General features: G+C 48.5%; 9 protein-coding genes across 9 annotated transcripts; 3 read left to right on the plus strand and 6 right to left on the minus strand.

The window, feature by feature from the left end:
• Positions 1-1,414: 1,414 nt before the first annotated feature.
• On the minus strand, positions 1,415-2,871 carry BDV38DRAFT_126704 (putative TIM barrel metal-dependent hydrolase). Its single transcript, XM_032051227.1, has 2 exons — positions 2,584-2,871; positions 1,415-2,432 (listed from the first exon to the last, which is right to left on the minus strand). The coding sequence occupies exons 1-2, from the start codon at positions 2,644-2,646 to the stop codon at positions 1,455-1,457; spliced, it is 1,041 nt and encodes a 346-aa protein (XP_031918635.1). The 5' UTR covers positions 2,647-2,871; the 3' UTR covers positions 1,415-1,454.
• BDV38DRAFT_126703 (uncharacterized protein) lies at positions 2,872-3,841 on the minus strand. Its single transcript, XM_032051226.1, has one exon. The coding sequence runs from the start codon at positions 3,638-3,640 to the stop codon at positions 3,098-3,100; it is 543 nt and encodes a 180-aa protein (XP_031918636.1). The 5' UTR covers positions 3,641-3,841; the 3' UTR covers positions 2,872-3,097.
• On the plus strand, positions 3,686-5,468 carry BDV38DRAFT_267794 (putative MFS quinate transporter; the record flags this gene model as incomplete). Its single annotated transcript, XM_032056652.1, has 4 exons — positions 3,686-3,767; positions 3,842-4,195; positions 4,253-4,321; positions 4,399-5,468. The coding sequence occupies 4 exons, from the start codon at positions 3,686-3,688 to the stop codon at positions 5,466-5,468; spliced, it is 1,575 nt and encodes a 524-aa protein (XP_031918637.1).
• A 183-nt stretch (positions 5,469-5,651) lies between these two features.
• BDV38DRAFT_294386 (putative C6 transcription factor) lies at positions 5,652-8,591 on the minus strand (the record flags this gene model as incomplete). Its single annotated transcript, XM_032062493.1, has 7 exons — positions 5,652-6,359; positions 6,413-6,723; positions 6,783-7,569; positions 7,620-7,701; positions 7,769-8,180; positions 8,298-8,368; positions 8,490-8,591. The coding sequence occupies 7 exons, from the start codon at positions 8,589-8,591 to the stop codon at positions 5,836-5,838; spliced, it is 2,289 nt and encodes a 762-aa protein (XP_031918638.1). The 3' UTR covers positions 5,652-5,835.
• Positions 8,592-9,115: 524 nt separating this feature from the next.
• On the minus strand, positions 9,116-10,858 carry BDV38DRAFT_126620 (threonine--tRNA ligase MST1). Its single transcript, XM_032051224.1, has one exon. It carries the CDS (start codon positions 10,793-10,795, stop codon positions 9,215-9,217), a length of 1,581 nt encoding a protein of 526 aa, XP_031918639.1. The 5' UTR covers positions 10,796-10,858; the 3' UTR covers positions 9,116-9,214.
• A 1-nt stretch (position 10,859) lies between these two features.
• On the plus strand, positions 10,860-12,747 carry BDV38DRAFT_126619 (uncharacterized protein). The gene has a single exon (XM_032051223.1). The coding sequence runs from the start codon at positions 11,123-11,125 to the stop codon at positions 12,485-12,487; it is 1,365 nt and encodes a 454-aa protein (XP_031918640.1). The 5' UTR covers positions 10,860-11,122; the 3' UTR covers positions 12,488-12,747.
• BDV38DRAFT_126618 (glycoside hydrolase family 16 protein) lies at positions 12,748-14,758 on the minus strand. Its single transcript, XM_032051222.1, has 3 exons — positions 14,362-14,758; positions 14,015-14,289; positions 12,748-13,931 (listed from the first exon to the last, which is right to left on the minus strand). Exons 1-3 carry the CDS (start codon positions 14,447-14,449, stop codon positions 13,008-13,010), a joined length of 1,287 nt encoding a protein of 428 aa, XP_031918641.1. The 5' UTR covers positions 14,450-14,758; the 3' UTR covers positions 12,748-13,007.
• Positions 14,759-16,832: 2,074 nt separating this feature from the next.
• On the plus strand, positions 16,833-18,061 carry BDV38DRAFT_235170 (uncharacterized protein). Its single transcript, XM_032053310.1, has one exon. The coding sequence runs from the start codon at positions 17,208-17,210 to the stop codon at positions 17,508-17,510; it is 303 nt and encodes a 100-aa protein (XP_031918642.1). The 5' UTR covers positions 16,833-17,207; the 3' UTR covers positions 17,511-18,061.
• Positions 18,062-18,494: 433 nt separating this feature from the next.
• Positions 18,495-19,171, minus strand: BDV38DRAFT_235171 (uncharacterized protein). Its single transcript, XM_032053311.1, has one exon. It carries the CDS (start codon positions 18,972-18,974, stop codon positions 18,771-18,773), a length of 204 nt encoding a protein of 67 aa, XP_031918643.1. The 5' UTR covers positions 18,975-19,171; the 3' UTR covers positions 18,495-18,770.
• Positions 19,172-19,420: the final 249 nt, after the last annotated feature.

The following is a 19,420-nucleotide window of genomic DNA, read 5'->3' on the forward strand; positions in this document are numbered from 1 at the left end:
ATTCGTACTCCCTTCAAGGTCAAGTCGACGCAAAGCGCCCACTATTTTTCCACAATCTAAACCGGCCCAGAAGGCAGTTGAAAGCAGCAGAAAACCCAATACATAATAATCTGCCATACACTCGCCCTCTTCACCCTCGGACAATGGTCAATTAAAAACCCCACCAAATATAAGCAAAACACACCAAGCTCTCTTTCTAAGAATACCTCCCTACAAACCCCAAAGCCACATCCAGAAACAAGGAGGGCCATAGAGGAGATCGTGCATTGGGCGGATTATTCCTTTGGTTGTGGTATTATAGTGGTGAGTGTTGTCGATGTAGCTGATGAGACTTGATACAAGGGCTTTTGTTGGGGTTGGTTAGGGTGGGATCGTTGGATTCATTGTTGCCTCTGGAGTCTGGTTGTTTTAGGTTGGGACAGGGTCGAACTGTTGAAATCTGTGAGACTAGATGTACTATGAAGTATGTTTTTAATTAGCACCACTTATTGCTTTGTGCTATCTCAACGTCACAAGTCGACTGAACACCTGATTAGGGCTTTGGTGTTGATAAAAGACCAAGAGACGGAACATGACCCTCCGAGATCCCTACTTGAATGTAACTTGATTTAAGGGCAATTGCAAATATCATAGGATAGGATATTATTGTAGATCTTAGTTTTCTTTTGCGAGAGGAGAAAGAACGAACAAACATAAACAGCTAGTTTATTTTAAAATCAAGTTTAAGGACCTCACGAGGACACTGCAGTTTCTGTCCATGCTATGATATCGCCCTAATATACTCGAGTCAACTATAGCCTTTTCTGATTTTCCTCTATGAATAAGTGTTTCAACAAACATTACACACAGTTTTCCGTCTTCTGACCTACCATGGGCTCATGCCAAAATAGGTATGCGCAGTCTTTTAGGGATTGATGGAATCTTCAACAAACAACCTTAGCAACTTTATCCCAGCCCGTGTCTTCAACCAATCATTTCACGTACCCTGGGCCACGCGGAGAGTGGTAGTAAAAGGAGAATGCGGTAAGTGAATGTCAGACAGCAGAAGGATACTACATGGTAAGATATACAATCGTATTGAGGATATTCGTTCTCCCGTATTTGCCATGCTAGGGGTATGCTCGGATACATTCAGTGAGCCAGAACTAGCGAGAGGATGGCCAAGTATTCTCGGATAAGGTGAGTGGCATTGAGTGCAAATCTATACAGTATGCAGTGATGCCCTCGGAGTAAAACTCCGTCCATGCAAATTTAGCGTGAATCGTCGTCCGTCTCCACACTCCTTCAGCCGACGGAACCTGTCCGAGACGTAGTAGTACTCAACGTCATTTACATTGTGAATTGTGAAATTTGTCCATATTCATAATATTGTAGCGTAAAAGATTAGTCTAATGGTTGGTAAATAGTCGTAACTCGTTAACCCTGTAATTTGCCTCAGAGCCAGATACCCTCACTCAGTCCATAGTTTGTGCGTCCAACATCTCTTCGGCATTCCGACGAAATACTCGCTCGGTCAACACGGAATCGTTCCCGCATATCCGTAGACACAGTTCTGTGAACGGGGCGATATCGGTCCCCCAGAATCGTGTATGCGGCCAATCCGTCGCGAAAAGTACGCGGTTTGGAGCCTCTCGAAGAAGTTCTCGGGCCATCATCTCAATGTCTCGCATTTCATGGTCCTTGCTGAGCCGATATGGTGCAGAGATTTTCACATATGTGTCTCCCGCTCGGAGAAGGGAAACTAGGGATGAAAATCCGGGCAGTGAATAGGGGTCGAACGAGGCTCCATCTTTCCAGTTCGTAGATAGTAGGTCTGGACCACCAAAGTGGTCGATGCAGAGTTTGACACCAAGCCGTGGAACAATAGGCTCGAGCAGTGGGATCATTTCGAGGGGGACGTAGACTTGAATAGCCCAGCCGAACGGACGGACAATCTCCGCATGTTGTAATAGCGTTTGTGCTAGTTCATCCCGGTCCATCACTTTCCCTACTGATCTCAAGTTCACACGTACTCCACGCACGCCTAGTGAATGCCATTTGGATAATGTTTGGATATCTGTATTCATCGGATCAATCACCACCACCCCCCGCCCGCGAGAGGGACCGATACGCCTGAGCGCTTCCAGAAGACAGGAATTATCATATCCATATATTGATGGCTGAACAAGGACGATATTCTCGATTCCTAGTGAGGACTCAAACGCTAAAGCCTCCTCGATAGTATGCGTCGAGGGTTGATATACTGCACTTGAATCAACCGGAAAGCGATGCGGCTCAACGACATGCATATGTGTATCCCATGCTTTGGCAGGAAGCCTCTTCCTTAACGGAAGAACATGCACAGGTTTCTGTTCATCTCTACCGAAAGCGAACAGCTCCCCCTTTTGGAAGGTGGACAAGGAGGCACGAGGACCAAAGACGTCGGGTCGAGGCTGGACAGAGGTAAGCATGTTGAACAAAGAACGGCAGGGTATTATTCAAAGGCGAGAGGACGAAGAAGCGTCGTGCAACAATGACAAGGAGAAGAGTATCACCGATTGTATATAGTAAACCAAAACGGTGAATAGTCAGGACTCAACTCACTAAGATAGTTGGGGGTTTTCTCCCGACTGCCCTCGTTGATAGACAAGTCCGTAGGAATATCATATTTAGTTCCAACGCCCGCCAAGTTATAATAACAGGTTTACAGCAGCGGATTTAGTCTCGCCAACTTCCCGTTTGCTTTACCGGACGCAAGGCAGGAAGAGAGGGTAAAAAAAAAATAAATAAATAAAAATATTAAAAAGGGACGAATCAGTCAGTGACCCACCGGGGAAGTGGCTATCTACTCTCCTTGAAGCCTTAAGTAAGGCATGCTGACAACGGAGGTTGTCCGTGAGGGAGTTCAGCAGACTGCGGATACTATCAAATATACTCTTTCCCGGGGGCTTCGGATAATCCGATCTAACCGGAAGTTATACGAATGAGTGAACCAATGGTAGGATGATATCTCAGGTGTCACTGCTGGTTACTCTAGGAAAAACAATCATCCCTTCCATCGATGGCGTACTCTGTATACGGTGTAAAGATCCCCAGTAGCAGTAAGGGTCTCTCTCTCCTAAGTCCTTCCACGTACTAAGCGAATGGAGAGTGGATTAATATGGGCGGAGACAGCCGACAACGGCCACACCCTGAACCGTGCCAAGTTGGAAGAGAGTCCACACGTTCTTCCTAAAGCCCCTAATGCCGCATTCCCCGAGTGACAGATGACTAGATGCAGTAATTTTTCTGCATTTTTCTGCACGGCGTAACCTAGAACAGCACGATTCAATGAATCTGAGAAGATCTTCATGTCATTACACAAGTGAGGAGTAAAAATTTTAGATTGAAGGAGGAGAAGATGCATGGCGACAGAGCGGAAGTTGACCGAGGCGGAAGGGGCGTGACCTCGAAGCCCTCTTTTAAAACTCTTCGCCGTCCGTTTGCCCCCATCGCGCCGAAAAGGTCCTCTTCCCGTCTCCAGTTCGGAGAGTACCCGGCCCTCGTTTATACTACCTTCCGATGGTAATAATAATATATCGAAGGATCGCTTAGCTGTTGTCATCGTCTGATTTCCCCGGATTTTTTCGATCTCGGGATAATCGAACAAATCACATTCCATTGCGCCCCCTTAATCCCTTAATCCTCTCGCTGTCCAATCGCCGTCATGGTAGACTGGTCCCGGTGGAAGACCCACCCCTATTATGCGCTCGTTATCTTCATTATTGCTTGTGGGAGTATCCCCAAAGGTGAGATATACCATGATCCTGGTCCATATAATATATATCTTCATTGTAATTCTGACCGGGCGTGCTCCTTGCAGGTTATGACGAAGGTGGCTTCAGCGCTAGTGTGAAATTGGATTCTTTCAAAGAAGACTACAACCTCATCTCATCCAATTGGACCCACGATAAGACGGGGCTTGCCAACCGCAGTGCTAATATTACTTCTTTCAATGTCTTGGGTGCTGCCTTCGGCGCACTCTTCGCCCTGGACTTGAACGACCGATTCGGTAGATTAAACTCATGGCGCTTGGCTTGCTTGGTATGGGCGTCGGGCCTGTTCATCCAGGTCTTCTCTTCGGGCATATATGGCCTCTTGCTGTTCGCGAGAATCTGGAGCGGTCTGGGAGCCGGAGCTCTGACCGTGACGACACCGCTATATTTGTCTGAGATTGGTACGTGGCGCATCTTGAGCTGAGACACCCCGGAGCTACATTGCTAATGCTTATTAGCCCCCACAAGAACTAGAGGACTTGTGGTTAGCTGTTACATGGTCATCTTACTGGCCGTTTTGGCTATGGGTAAGTCTTAAGATCTTATCAATGGATCCAACAAAGCTTGGATTGCGGAAGCTAATCTCGGCAATCTTGGAAAATAGGCTTCTTTATTAATTACGGCGCCAACCAACACATGGCCCCAACCCGGACACAGTACCGACTGGTACAGGCCATCCCCCTAATCCCAGTCGGACTCGCCATGATAGCCTCCTACATTGTACCGGAAACACCCCGCTACCTAGTCTCTAAACAAAAAAATGACGAGGGCCGCGCGGTACTCGCCCGCCTCCGCGGCAAAGACATCAACGACCCCGAACTCGAAGCCGAATTCGCCCTAATTGACTCCCAAGTACGCGCCAAAGCCAGCGATCTCGCATCTGTCACCCCCTGGACAGCCTTCAAAGAAACGCAAACCAACCCCAACTACCGCCAGCGCTTCTGGCTCCTCATCGCGATGCACACAATCGCCCAATGGACCGGTGGCAACGGCATCACCTACTACATCTCGACGATCTTCCAGTACGCCGGTGTAACAGGCAGCTCGACCTCGCTGATCAGCTCCGGCGCCTACGGCATCGTTAAGCTGGTCTTCACGATGGCCTTCACCTGGGGGCTAATTGACTTGTTCGGCCGCCGCCGTTGCGCCTTGGCGGGTCTCAGTCTCCAGCTAGCGGCCCACATTTACATGGGCGCCTATATGGGTCTGCAACCCGGCTCTTCCGACAACAAATCCGCGTCCGACGCCGCCATCGCCTCCGTCTTCGTTTACGCCGTCGGCTGGTCCATCGGCCTCTGTACCATCCCTTACCTCTACGGAACGGAGATCTTCCCCACCCGTATCCGGAACGTGAGTTATGCGGTCAGCATGTCGCTGCACTGGTTCTTCCAGTTTGCCGTCGTCCGCGTCACGCCTAATATGTTCGCCTCGTTGAATGTGTGGGGCGCCTATCTCTTCTGGGCTATCATTTGTACCCTTGGCTTAGTTATCTTGGGTATCTGGATGCCTGAGACTAAGGGTGTGCCGATCGAGCGCATGGGTGATCTTTTCGATACCCCGTGGTACCTGCGTTGGCGTGCCCGGCCCAAGTCTGATGACTCCATTGAGACGGCTCCTAGCGTCTCTTCTAGTACTGGTGCTAAGCAGGCGGAGTACAAGAATACGTCCTTGTAATATCTTCTTCTTGCATACCCTGCCCCTTCTAATCTATTCTCGGTTTCTATATATACGAGATTTAATATTTCTTTTGCATACATACCCTTTCCTTGTCTCTGTTGAGGACTTTCTTGCATGTTCATATAGAGCATATACACTTTGTACTTTCTCGTTGTCTTATACCCGCTTCTATGTATTTGTATCAATTAGAAGTTAGAGATTACAGCTATACCACCAAAAGTCTTGTTTTATCTCCTCCCCACAAAGACACGAAACGATTAACGTAATTGTTCAGAGATATAAACGATCCAGGATTACTCCATTCGCCTATAGCTCCGCTAGCTGTAAAATGCTTAAGCCTCGCCTTCTGCAGCGCTGACACAAACTACCCTAACCGAGGCTCAAATGCTGGTGTCATATTAGTCGTGATAGGCTCGGCATACGAGAATGCTTCAAAGACCTCCGGCGTGATCTCATACGAGCCAGGGTTTTCTAAAGTCATTATTGCGTTGGGTATTCCACCCAGAAGATGCGCCCCGGCCATTTGAGGAACGCCTGTCTGTGAAAGCTCGAAATCTGCGACGGGCTGTTGGAAGGAATATCCCGGAAGAAATGAGGTATTCACACCTGATGGGGCAGCGGAGGCAGCCATAGATGAGGCATCAGGGGATGATTGATGAGACGGGGAGACGTGACGGGAGGTATCACTAAAGGTCGAAGGGGTGTGAAATTGCTGCTGCTGTTGTTGGAGTGGTAGACCTTGGGGTTGGGAAGGGGAGTGACTATGACGAGACGGGGGTTGTGAGCGAGGTGGAGGTTGTTCCGATTGTGGAGTTGGCAGCACAATGTGGATATCGATCTGTAGTTTTTGGAGCTCTTGGTAAACGAGACTGAGTGCGGTCGAGATCACTAGTATCAATGTTATTATGATGGCCCTATATTAATTCAATGAATAAACATACCTGGGCTTGAGACCTTCACTCTCTCTAGAGCAAAAATGCAGAATTTGAGTTTGTCTAGCGTTCCTGGGGCAGCGTATTTTAAAGCTTGTATTTCGAGCAGGAATATCGACGCAGCGGTGTACACGCTGTAGGAAAGTGAGAGGACAACATGGGCATCGCCAAATGTGCGACGATATAGATCAAATAGAGACAAGATTGCTGTTGCAGATGTCATGCACTGGACCAAATGGCTCTTATCGTATGACTCTCTATTTGTCTTTGAGCAGAGGATCGGACGATGGAGAAGGATGTTGATAGTATGATATAACGAACTGCAGTGAGGGAATGGTAAGTGCGTGAAGCAATATACTAGAAAGTGGGGGTCGCGTACTTTAAGATGACAATGTGGCTCGGCGGAGAGTATGGAGGAAGGCTTGTTGGCACCAATTTCAGATAATCGGGCAGTTCATCCCACCATTCAGCTAGATTGCTAGCTTGCTCGATCACACAATTGTAGAACTCTGCCTCTGACACTTGCCTTATAGGGTCATAGATGTGAATTAAGATCTGATTGAGCACCTCCGCTAATCCGCACATTTTCATAAAACAGGACGTAGAGTGGGCCTGAGTCGGAGGATAATGAGCACCGTCTGGGAAGACAACTCCATGCGGTGTCCAGATTTCGATCTCCGAAGTGTCGTCCAATACTGTCCGTGGCGGACTAACTCGCGAGTGCTGCATCGTAGGCGATCGGCCAAAGTATAAGGAAACCATTTTATCCCAGAAGTAACAGCTCCAGAAGAGACGGTTCCGGATCTCGATATCTTCGTCGCTCAAGTGGGCGGAGTCCGAATACTTGCGACTGTCGATGGATATTCCTAGATCTTCCAGCATTCGAAAAGCCATGCCGCTGTATAACCAAGCCTGTGACCGGTTTCCTCTGCCGCACTCTTGCGCACTGAGCAGGAGCAATGTCTGGATAGTCGGGATACCGAGATTACCAACTTTGAGCGAATCATATAGACCAGAGACGGCGCGGTGGGAGAACTGTGCACCGCCATCAAACGAATCGAGGATATGGCCGATTCTTGGTTCAGACTTACACCACCGGACCGAATGAGAGAGAATCGCATTGAGAAGAGCATCTGAATAGTATGGACCGTTTATCTTCATATCGCCTGCTCGTAGTTAGTTCTCATCCTCCACCAGCAGCGACAAGATTACGAACGAGTAAATGCCGGTCGATAGACGAAGTTGAAGAGCGGCTGGATCCAACACCAGTGCGAGTCGAGGAGATATTGGAACGGTTCCTGAATACAAAACAGTAGGGTAAGGATCCTATTCTTGTAGCAAGAGAGATTCCATGGTTAGACCTACTGGCATAGTGGCCATCTGTTCAAACGCCCTTTCCCGCCACGCATTGTTGATCAGCCTTTCCTTTCGAGCCTCGTGCTGTACGGCAAGGCGGGATGTCGACGCTGCCTCGTTGAGAGCACCACTAGGAAGCTGAAACAAACTAGTCGGGCCGTGGAAAGATATTCGACCATCATGCTCGACCTTCAGCCCTTCGAAATCCCTAGCGAGATCGGCGCTACTGCTTTCGTCTTCCTCCTTGATGCGAGTCCGAAGACTTGGGCTCATGCTGCCTCTACCATCGCCGGTAGATGATGGGGTGCTCGCCTTCCGCACCTCTGCAGCCGACTGCTGCTGGCTCCGTAGCTTTGACAGTGCATCTTCTAACTGAGCGACTCGAGCCTCTAGCTGTTTAGTATAAGATAAAGTTGGAGCTCTAAAAATATTGAGTTAATAAGGTAGGGACATATAACATGTAGAGGATGTTGAAGCCGTGCGGGAATGTCACACCAAAAGAGATAGAGGGAAGAAATGGAAGAAAACTCTCACTCACAAGCTATAAACGCAGGTTTCTCCACGCGCCGCACATCGTGAACATGAGGGACTAGCACCATTACATTTCACCTGGGGAAGAGTATGTCAGCGTGCCAATAAGCAAGGTACACGAAGGAGATCTTTGATTGCTTGTGATCTCGGAAATCATCCGAAGATAAAGCAGGGGAGATGGGGGGGGGGGGAAACCCACCTTTCGCTTGCGGCACGCCTCACACGAGAAGGCGCTCTTCCGCGGCAGACTGGCCTTAGCCGGCACGTCGGCCGTGCCAGAGGAGCTGGGTTCGACCACCATGGAATTGCGAAAGGGGCAGGATCCAAGTTGACGGTGGGAGACCGATTAGGATACACAACAGCCGCCATGAGGTGAAATTGAAGGCTCACGCGAGAGGAGAAGAGAGGGGGAGGGGAGCAAAGAGTGGGGGTGTTGGGAAGGCGAATGAGAGACACGACCAAAGGGGGCAATTTTCTCCAACCAGGAGGATTTTCGGGCGAGAAAGAGTCTAGTCGTGGGGCTGGCGTGGTTAGGAAAAAAAAGCTTCTCTGGATTCCTTTTCACCTAAAAAAAAAGGTCCATGGCGATGATGCCAGAAAAAGAAGGTAATGACGGTGTCTCCAGGGCAGGTTTGACGATGGTTGACGAATCAGAGGCACAAATGAGGGTCTGGTTTGTGGCGACTTTTTGAGAGACTTCCATTCTTCCTAAGAATAATAAGCTTAAGGTCAGATGACACCATGAACAAGGTGATCACGGTGGAGTTTCCGGGCCTTAAAGCTGAGGAATCTAACCGCTTCCGGTGTTAATGTCAATCATCATCATTGGAATCTCTTAACCCGGGCCGTCTTCTCTGGCTTCCCAAATTTAATACGAAATCATATTGTACATGATGCAAGGTCTTTCTATACGCTTCATACTTATTATACAAATCTCTTCTCCAACTGCACCAGGAGATCGTGCACCTCGTCAACCTTTAATGGCACTGCCCGGGGGTTTTGAACCGCCTTCTCTCCAAGCCGGCTAATCAGCATGTCCTGCAGTTTCTGCGCATTTCCGTCCGGTTTGCTCTGCAGTTGACCAGTAATATCCGCTGTGACGCGCGACTCAGCAACATCCTTGGGTCCAACGATGAAGATAAAATTGTACTTCATCTGTTTGGCCCTTTGGATCTTCTTTCCTAGCGTCTGAGGGCTATCGTCCACGTCAATCAAGAATGTCGAGTCGACAAAGGAGAGAGGCTGTGGAGCATTGTTGCCATTCTGACCAGGCCCAAGCGCACGGAATCCCGATATCTTAGCCGCAGCCTCATGCGCCTGTTGTAGAACATTCTTATCCTGGTTGACCGTCAGGACGATTCCCTGCCGCGGAGACAGCCAGAATGGCCAGCGACCGGCGTATTGCTCAATGAGTAGCGCAAGGAACCGCTCTATAGAGCCAAAGTTCGCTCGATGAACCAGCACGGGCGTTGCCCTTCCAGGGGTTGCTGGATTGTAGTCCTCCTCACCCTCAGCCACCTGATATTCCAACCCGAAACGCTGTGGTAGATTCATGTCTAGCTGAATAGTCGAGAGCTGGTGATATTTTCCGGCTTGATCCTGGAGCTGAATATCGATCTTCGGGCCATAAAATGCACCGTCACCCTCATTGATTGCCCATTCTCTTCCGCTGTTATCAAGAGCTTCGCGAAGCTGTGATTCCGCGCTGTCCCACAATTCCAGACTACCAATGAAGTCCTTCTCCGGTCGCGTAGAAAGTACCAGTCGATACGGTCCCAGCCCGAAAGTAGTCATAACCATATCTACGAATCCAAGCGCAGAAGCGATCTCGCTCTTAATTTGTTGCGGTCGGCAGAAAATATGTCCGTCGTCCTGGTGGAAGCGTCGAACCCGAGTGAGTCCACTTAAAGAACCCGAAACCTCATTCCGATGTAGCGGGCTGAAATCGGCGTAGCGGATGGGTAGTTCTCGATACGAGTGGTTTTGCGATTTGAATAACAAACAATGACCGGGGCAATTCATCGGTTTCAGTCCGTATGATTCGTCCTCTCCGGCCTCTCCTTCAGTATCTCCCATGGCTCCTCGGCCTCGTACTTCGTACATGTCATCTTTATAATTTTGCCAGTGTCCCGATACCTCCCATAGAGAGCGTTTGTAGATGGTCGGGGTTAGGACTTCGCGGAAACCGTATTGGAGGTATTGCGTGCGGAGGAAGGAAACAAGTTTGTTGATGACATGAGTGCCATTGGGGAGGAAAAGGGGTGATCCGGGACTGTAGATAGAGGTGGTGAACAGGTCTTGTGCAGTTCCCAGTGCGCGATAGTCGGCGGATGTTGATGACGACTGAGAAGGCGACTGTTCAGGCTGCGGGTCGGAGCATGAACAGGGTCGAGTGGATGTTGTAGACAGCCATTGCAAGCGCGGCTGTCGGAGGGTATAACGTGTCCTGGGACATGATTTCCGCAGGAGCAGGGTCTGCCGTAATAGAGGATTTAATCGGCGCATGGTTGCTGGGCGGTTGATATCATCATCGTACAAGGAATTTTTCGAAGCTTGCCCGTGAAACACGACGCGATTGCCGATCGGCCCGATCTTTAATAAAGGAACTCGTGATTCATCCCCACTTCTCTTCTTATCGTTCGTCAACAATCAATATACACAAACCTTATCGTCGAAAAGCAAGGGTCTTTCCAGTCCTTCCTGCTCATCCTAAAATTACTGTCCCTTTGTTTACTTACCCTGAGAGCTTTTATACTCCCCAGGGGTACGATTCAGTAGTGTGAGTACGTCAGCTATATAGCAACTGAGAATCATCCTTCACCTATTTCACCTATGTCTACGGGCGCCCCTCGTCCTCAGGATAGCTCGATCCTGGGTGAGTCTTGGGTAGTCGCATCATCTTCCCCCGACAAGGAAGAGCGACCGAATGAGAACCAGCCTCTTGAAAGCCCAAGTCAAAGCCGTCAGTTAAATCAAGAGGCCAGCCAACATGAGTGTAACAATGGATTCGACTCGATGACTACGTCGACCTCCTCCATGTCTGGACCCGAGCTCATAATGCCTTCAATATATGAGACGCCGATCGCAGAGGGTTCCTGGGTTGCGCCAGCTGTGCGATCCAAATCAAAAACCACCCATTCTATTAGACGCAGACATAAAACAGCGCGTGGAAACACACCGCGAACAGAGAAACGTGACCTGGATGTGTCCAGGGACGGTGACTCTTCTGATCAAAGGTCAAATTCTAGTCAGGTAGATGAGAAGCTCGCTCGTCCAAAGTCGGCGTCAAGGTCTAAAACGGTGCAAACTTTGATTCGAACCATAATAAACGTACTACTTGTCGTGGCCATTTCGCATTTGCTCATCATTCCCGAAGTAGTCCAGCAGTATCAGACCCTTTGCGCGATAGAAGCTATTTCCACTCTATATCCGGCCAGTTGTATTCCACCGTATCCCCAGCCTCAACCCAACCGTCGCGGTGCATCCCGCTACGACAGCGTCGTATCCTCACAGACGCGGCTAGAATCCCTATTTAACACGACTCTGCATGCAATGACCCCGCTATCAGGCACACTGAAACAAAGCGAATCGAAGCTCCGCGACATCGAGACGGAGCTAAAGAAGGTGTACCCGGGCATGAAACACGAGCTCGACCTCGAATTTAGCGGCTGCTGGGAAGCCACCAGAGCCGCCACCAAGAAATTCGATTCCCTCAAAGTTGATATCCGTTCTGCGGTCGACAATTTAATCGCGACCGGCGGGGCAACGGCAGGCGACTCGCAAGCTGCCACTCAGGGCGCCCGGCTATCAACGCAAATGTCGTGGCGCGAACAGTATCTTGATCAGCTGACTGCCCGCATGCAGAGCAAGGCGGACTCTTTGTCCAACGATCTCGCCACCCTAGATGACCACCTGGAATCTATTGGCAACATCTTGGTTCGCGAAATGAAACTGTCATCGGCATCTTCAGGTACGACGGACTCCGTCGTGGAGTCTCCTGGCCGTGGACTTCGGGCATTCGTTGACAAATTACCCTCACTTTTCCGTTCAGCAATAGACGGAGAGGACCTAATCCGTCCGGACTTGTCGATATCCGAGCTCTTCCAAGACGCTGCGGAGCAGCATCGTCCCGTTGTTGATACCGTGCGACGATTGTCCTCAGAGTTGCAAACCTTACAAAAGAAGAGGGCATATTGACGTGCCTAGCTGTTATGTTCATGTGATGTGTCTGAATGAAGAAACGATACCCGATAAGGTGGGAGCTTAGGAGTTCGAAAACGATTCTGGATACGAGCCATCATTTCGTTGCTTGTTGTTCATTTGGTTATATGACTTGATATTTGGTGTTAGTGATTTGATGGTTGGAAATAACGCTATACGACCCTATGTTAATGTGATAGTTTACCTTCAAAAAACAGATGGTAAGCGTAAAAGTGGCGGATACAGTTACTTGCATAACACAGCTCGTTTATAAATTTGAAATGATATTGCCTGAATCCCCCCGAGCTTAAATATAAGCCAGTATCAAAAGATTCTTCTTCCTAGCATGTGTGTTGTGTATGTACCTAAGGCTACAATTAACGATACATGAATCAGCAGGTCATAAAAAGGAGCGTGGTCTCCCAAAAGCGTCATAAAATCTCATCCATTACAAAATCCGCCATGGGGTCATTAGGTCAGTAAAACGAAAACCAAAAAACAACAAAAACAGATCCAATCACAGCTGCAACATGGCAGTCATCAAGCCCATGACCGTCATGAGGCCCACGAAAGATCCACCATAAGGTGTTGTGGCGGAGTTGGAGAGAGGAACGGTGGAAGTGGCACCAGCGGCCGAGCTAGAAGCCGAGCCAGAGGCAGATCCGCCGCCAGTGGAAGATCCAGCATCGGAAGAAGACCCCGGAGCAGAAGACTCAGTCGTGGACGCACCAGCGCCGGAGGAACCGGTGCTCGAGCTAGACTCGGCAGTGGTGGATCCGGAGCCGGCTTCCGAGGAGGAAGAGCCGGTAGTAGTACCAGTGGTGGACTCGGTGGAGTCAGTGGTGCTGCCGGTAGTGCTGCTGGTAGTGCTGGTAATGAAACCAGTAGAAGAGGTTTTACTAGTGGTGCTAGACTCGGTCGCGGGTTCAGACGAGGACGCGGGTTCAGAGGTGGATGAGGTGTTCGTGGTGGTGGAGGTGCTGCGAGGCACCGGGGACGAGCCCGATCCTGAAGTCTTGACACTCTGCCAAGAGCCACTGGTGTCGGAGTAGGTGTAGGAGTCGGAGGGGGTATAGTTCACAATGTTAACCGACTTGACATACATGTTGAAGGGGGCTTTGCTGTAGTCAGTGATGCCACCAGCCCAATCGATGGTACCCTGACCATTGTCGGGGTCACCACCGGCCCAAATGCCCAGTCTCAGGCGCATAGGGGTCTGGGGGTAGCGAGAACCACCCTTGGCGTCGTTGTAGTTGAGAGTACGCACAACATTGCCGTCAACGGACCAGGTGGTCTGGTCCTTGTTCCAGTCGATGGTGTACGTATGGTAATCAGCCTGCGGAGGAGCCATATCCACTAAAGTTGAACGGTCATAGGTCGAAGTGTCGCCCTTGCCGAAGTAGTTGGTCTGAATATGATAGGTGTCGCCACCGACGGCTTCCTGTGAATTGCATCAAGGTCAGTTGAGAATTCCTTTTGGTGGACACATAACCCCAACACCATGTTGGGGAGGAAGCAACATACCCAGTCGATCTCATCGAGGGCGTCAGACTCTAGGACAATACTGCTAACAATACCGACTCCCGGCGCAGCCTTCATGACAACCTCGACCTTACCAAATAGGAAGTAATCGCTGGTGTCAATGGTGGGCGCATCGCCCTTCTTAGCCAGAGTGAACTCAGCGCCCTGGCCACCAGTGGGGACCTTTCCGGCGGTAGTTATCCAGCCGCCGAGACCCCCGGTAGTGAAGTCGGAGTTGAAGTTGGAACCCATACCTGGGTTGGGCTTGCAACCAGATTCTGGTTTTGCATGTCAGCTCAGAGAACTATGGAACAGTTTGCTACGAAAGGCAGATGGGGCTAAAAACATACTCTGAAGAGGGTTGCACTTCGAGTAGGTCTGGGCTGAGCATAGCGGAAGCAATGCAGCCAGTGTAGCCGCAGCGTAGTTGAAATACATGATGCCTGAACAGGTCAATGCGACCAGCGAACGCAGCTCTGCCAGAAACGAATGCGAGGCGCAATCAAATTTCTCAAAGAGAGTAGTCGAGACGGGGCAAGGGTCTAAATAAGTCGGGACAATGACAGTGGTTCTGACGAAAAACAGGCCCACAGGCGCGACGATCTATGCTAAAGAATGACCCGTCTTGCAGGTAATAAAGACGGCAAGATGACGACCTCGTTGCTAAGGAACGAGGAGGGGAGGACTATAGTTATAGCTGAGAAGCTACCACCAAGCAAGGGTTTACTAAGGTTCCAAAATCCCCCCTCAGGAGAACAAAGAGTGGAATAGCGCCATCCGCCCTGAGCAATAGTTCGGCCGAGGGAACCACAGGATGAAGCGTCATTGGAGGCGGCAGCGACGGTGTCTCCTCTGGATCGAGTGTGGGAAGTTTCTTTGGCGCTTCGTCCGAAGGGCCCGACCAAAGCTAGTGACCAGAAAGTCACAAGTCACGATAATGGATCCGAGTGTGGTCAGGCAATGTGATTGAACGAATGCGACCGGATAAGAGAACCACTTTGATCCAGCGGGGGCCGTGCAATGGGGAAAGGGTTCTCAATGATAGGCGTATAATCGTATGCACCGGGCGACGTGGACAGTGGACCACTTTGTTTCTCCACTAACCTGCCTCTCATTGCGCATGGTCAACTGGGGTCAGCACCACAACAAACTGCAAGCGGAGCGCTTGAAGAGGGAAAGGCAAAAAAAAGCTTATGCCTTTCAGTGTCTGACTTTCCCTCCTTACTCTGTACATGGGGAGGGGGGTGGTGCTGATACCTTCTCTTGTTCGACAGGACTAAGTAGTAAGTACTAAGTAAGTGTGCTAAAAGCTGCACGTATGTCAAAATAAGTCCCGTGTCTCACTCCCACTTTTAGCCGGCGCAGTGTTACATTCGCCAACCACCTCGTGTCGTCTCGCCTACAGAGTACGTTACGTTCCTTTCTTTGCTTTGACAGCTTGTTTCACTGCCAATATAAAAAAAGAAAACAAACGAAAATACACGGAAGAGTCAACCTTATTACCGCATATAGATCATCGATCCTCGGTAACTGCGACGTTTTCGGAGAACCCTTCAAAACCTGAGCCAAGGTAAAGGTATCGGTGGCGCCAAGGCAAAACCTGTTGCCACTGTATCCATCAGGCAGCAGGTCAAGGGAAACTGCTCAATGGCTGACGACGCAAGTTGATCAGCACTGATTAGCATTAAAGGGTCACTGGAAGTGTCGCAGCCCAGAATACGCCATTGTTGGTCGATGAGAGAGGTCGAAAGGACGAGACCGACCGAGCCATGGCTACGGGTACCTGCTTTCCTCTCCTGCAGCCTGTATCAGGGAATCAAGTTTTGGTTCCGATGCTCCAGATCACCTTCCATATCCGACTCTCGACCGGGCGCGGCCTGAGAGAATTTCCTCAAATCCAGCAAAACGGGGGTTCTACTGTTCCTTGGGCAGCATTTCACCCGCCGAAGAAAGAAACTAACAAAAACAAGAAAGACATGTCTCACCGCACAATGGTATCATACTAATCTTGAATCTGTCCTAACTTTTGATGGCTTGAAGCTATCTCAAGCCCACACTCCACAGCCTTGAACGCAACTGGTAACTGTTCCTAATGGGGGCGACCCGCTGATACCGCACACACACCGCAAATGCAATGGTGAAGACCGAACCACAGATTAGTCTGAGGCAGGACAGGCAGAAAGAGTTTTTTTAAAATATATATATATATATATATATAGTAATAAATAAAAAATAAAAATCGAAAATAAATAAATAGAAATCGTAATAGAAATGAGATGACAAACCAAAACAAACAAAAATGAGATCATGAGATAGTTAAGACGAGTTAGGGTTACTCCAAAATGACTTTTCTTTCCCCATACTTCACGCTAACTACTGTGTACAAGGTCGGTTTTGTGTACAGTTACATGAATTGATAAGAGATTATTAGTCTTGTGATGTAGTATCGGTCCTCCCCCTCACATTCCTGAAGAAACAATATAGATTAATTTAAACGCCATGCAATGCAACAAGGCAGGGAAATTAAAAATGGTATGACTTGCGAATCAACTACTACGGACATACCTTGGCGGATCCCAAGCGAAGAGTCATGGAAAAGCTGGGGCGCCGACCCTGGGAGTCGAACCCTCCCACCTTTAGCTTCCTCGTACTATGTATGAGTCCACGTGATCCTCCCGCAAGCTCTGCTGCCTGATTTGGTCAAACCACCAAAAACCAACCTCGGCTGACTAAGTGAGGGTTCCCCGCAACCCGTGACGAAATCAAGATCGATGATTGATTGATTGTTGAGGATCTCCGGCGTGTTGGGCGATCATCAGCCGCCACGTTGAGTACCACACTTTCAGTATTCATCAGTTAATTTCCCCTCCTTTTCCCGCCGTTTGAACTGGCCTCCTTTTTCTCCTTCTTTCTTCATATCTCCATACCACCACAACTACTTCAGAATATGGTTCACAAATCCGCCAAATCGATCTCACGCTCCAGTACTTCTCGTTACATTGCTGGTGCCTCGTCAGCCTCGTCAGATCCAGATATGGACCGGAAAGTCTACATTCCGCTCTGTTTCTGCCTGATCTCCTTCGCTGTCATGGTCTACGTGAATTGATTCGGGATACGGAAGTGAACAAAGAACAACCATCACATCCATGAAACCTATCGTCCCGCTTCCCAAAGCAACTACAAAGTATAGACCAGCATGGTGCCCGGGATCGAGCCCTCAAGCCACATGTGCCCACCACTCACCGCCCCACCTCGAGCGGTTCGACACGGCCATCACCGAGACAACGCTCCAGAGCACGATGCTCAATGCCCAACTGCGTCACTCCGGTACACCACGTATCATGGACTTTTTGTCGATCTGAGGACATACAACGTACAACATCCTGTTATACCCGCAGGAACAGCCAAGTGTGAGGATAACAACAATCGAGTCTTAACTACAATACATCGACCTCGTTGCTCCAGCGACGCAAGTGAAAGGAGCCTGCAACATTGTTAGCTTTCAACACATTGATTGACCTCCATGCTCAACGCACTTGATCCGACATGTCTGGAACATTATCGGATATTGCGCCTATATCCCCCTGGTTTTGATTGTGCCGAAGGCAGCCTTAAGGCCAACCTTGCCTGGTCGCATTACTTGTCGGGGATACGCGCAGAGCAAATTGAAATATGTATGTTTACATATATATGCATAGAGTGGATACAAGTCACTTTTCTTTCTCCTTTGTTTTTTCCTTTCTTTTCCTCAAAAAAACTTATCGTTATACCCAAACTTATACTACCATAGCCGATCGTTACATCTTCCTCTATATATTCACATTTAGCAATCCAAGCCTACTTATCTTGATCGCACATGTCTCGTATTTACTCTCGAATAGCTTAAGCGTAGTGTATCATAACATCCATTTACTAGAGCAAGAATATTATATATAAGGTTATCGTGAGACAAAAACACACAAAGCAAACTGCGCCCCGAACCGCAGCCTCCAAACTGTTCATCAGAATACGCCATATGTTGTCTCGGTTTCTTTTATAGCAAGATTCACCTCAAAAAAAAAAAAAAAAGAAAAAGAAAAAGAAAAGAAAAGAAAAGAAAAGAAAAAAGAAACTTACATATCCTTACACCGCCAACCAGTTACACAAAAATTGGTCCCCGTAAACTTTTATAGTGAACCATATACACGGCCATCTTGGCACCAAGTCCCTCCTGAACATCCCCTCTATTCTGCTCTATTGTGTCCTGTGGGGTCTTTGAGGGATTTACTTTAATTCATTCTGTAGTTGACTATGTTTAAATATAGGTTCGGACAAAGACAATGGTGAGCTTTCTGTTACATATTGTTCCATGGGAAGTTATGTCATACGATCAGAAGTTGGTTAGATCTAAAGTGTATTTATACCCAGCCTCCGATTGTTTGGTTTGACTACTCCGTAGTATTGTCTGAGTTGTCCACATATCTGGCTTATTTTTATTTTATTTTTTCTTTCCCTGTCTTTTCCCTTTTATTTTCTTTTTCTTTTTCTTTTTTTTTAGGCATTACAGAGATGCTTCTCGGCATTTATTTATGGTTGTTTCTAAAAGCCTCGGGTATAGTTTAGAAGGGTTTTCCTGTTGCTGGTAAACTGTTTTCGTTGAGTAGAAGTGTACCTTTAAGTAATATATGAATGAATATTGATACTACGAAGTGCCCATATTGATAGCATATCGTTCTCAGAGTGAATCAATCGAGGCCCAGTGCTTCTTTCTTTTTTCTTATTATTGTGGAACAAAAGACGACCAAAAGTGCATTTGAACATCGACGCTCTTGAAAAGATGAATATTAAGCTCAACTGATGTTAAAAATAGGACATGCACCACACTGGCACACAATGACATTAGACCTTGAAAATATAGACCACTTCGAGGATAGAGAACCCCCTTAGTATGCCCGCTGAAGTTTGCTAAGCCCGTCAATGCCATGCTCCTGATACCTCAGTTTTAGAGTACCAGCCACTGTATGCCATAGTCTATCATCGACCTCCTAAACTCCGAATCGTAGAGTTCGTGATCAAGATATCTACCATCACATGCGAGAGTGACGTTATTATGTAGTTTGTAGGCCAGCCAAAAGCGCAATCGTAATGCATCCATCCATGCGACTCGGAATCCATAACATTGCTCTTTAGGGAAGGCCAGAGGCCTGCTCCTGCATATCTGATGTACTCAGGTTATACCAGGTATCAATCAGCTCTTCTTTTGGTGAGCTTTTTGTGCCCGGTAGTGTTATATGTCTTGATGCACCAATACAATAAGCAGTTGCTAGCTGTAACACGAGTGTTGTTGCCCTCTAGCGCGATATGGACTGCCGAAATATTAGCAAGGAACATTCGGGCGTGTATTGGCATATTCGACACTGCGACATATCT

Source organism: Aspergillus pseudotamarii (genome assembly GCF_009193445.1).
Source record: "Aspergillus pseudotamarii strain CBS 117625 unplaced genomic scaffold BDV38scaffold_4, whole genome shotgun sequence".
NCBI classification, from domain to species: Eukaryota; Fungi; Ascomycota; class Eurotiomycetes; order Eurotiales; family Aspergillaceae; genus Aspergillus; species Aspergillus pseudotamarii.

What these genes read in the sequence shown, in the direction of transcription:
- BDV38DRAFT_126704 (XM_032051227.1), bottom strand. Translation starts at nt 2,646, where the DNA reads ATGATATTCCTACGGACTTGTCTATCAACGAGGGCAGTCGGGAGAAAA. An exon ending in GAAAACCCCCAACTATCTTA is followed by an intron (nt 2,433 to 2,583) that starts GTGAGTTGAGTC and finishes ACCTCTGTCCAG; the next exon opens with CCTCGACCCGACGTCTTTGG.
- BDV38DRAFT_126703 (XM_032051226.1), bottom strand. Translation starts at nt 3,640, where the DNA reads ATGGAATGTGATTTGTTCGATTATCCCGAGATCGAAAAAATCCGGGGA.
- BDV38DRAFT_126620 (XM_032051224.1), bottom strand. Translation starts at nt 10,795, where the DNA reads ATGCGCCGATTAAATCCTCTATTACGGCAGACCCTGCTCCTGCGGAAA.
- BDV38DRAFT_126619 (XM_032051223.1), top strand. Translation starts at nt 11,123, where the DNA reads ATGTCTACGGGCGCCCCTCGTCCTCAGGATAGCTCGATCCTGGGTGAG.
- BDV38DRAFT_126618 (XM_032051222.1), bottom strand. Translation starts at nt 14,449, where the DNA reads ATGTATTTCAACTACGCTGCGGCTACACTGGCTGCATTGCTTCCGCTA. An exon ending in GAAGTGCAACCCTCTTCAGA is followed by an intron (nt 14,290 to 14,361) that starts GTATGTTTTTAG and finishes ATGCAAAACCAG; the next exon opens with AATCTGGTTGCAAGCCCAAC. An exon ending in CCCTCGATGAGATCGACTGG is followed by an intron (nt 13,932 to 14,014) that starts GTATGTTGCTTC and finishes TGCAATTCACAG; the next exon opens with GAAGCCGTCGGTGGCGACAC.
- BDV38DRAFT_235170 (XM_032053310.1), top strand. Translation starts at nt 17,208, where the DNA reads ATGGTGCCCGGGATCGAGCCCTCAAGCCACATGTGCCCACCACTCACC.
- BDV38DRAFT_235171 (XM_032053311.1), bottom strand. Translation starts at nt 18,974, where the DNA reads ATGGCATTGACGGGCTTAGCAAACTTCAGCGGGCATACTAAGGGGGTT.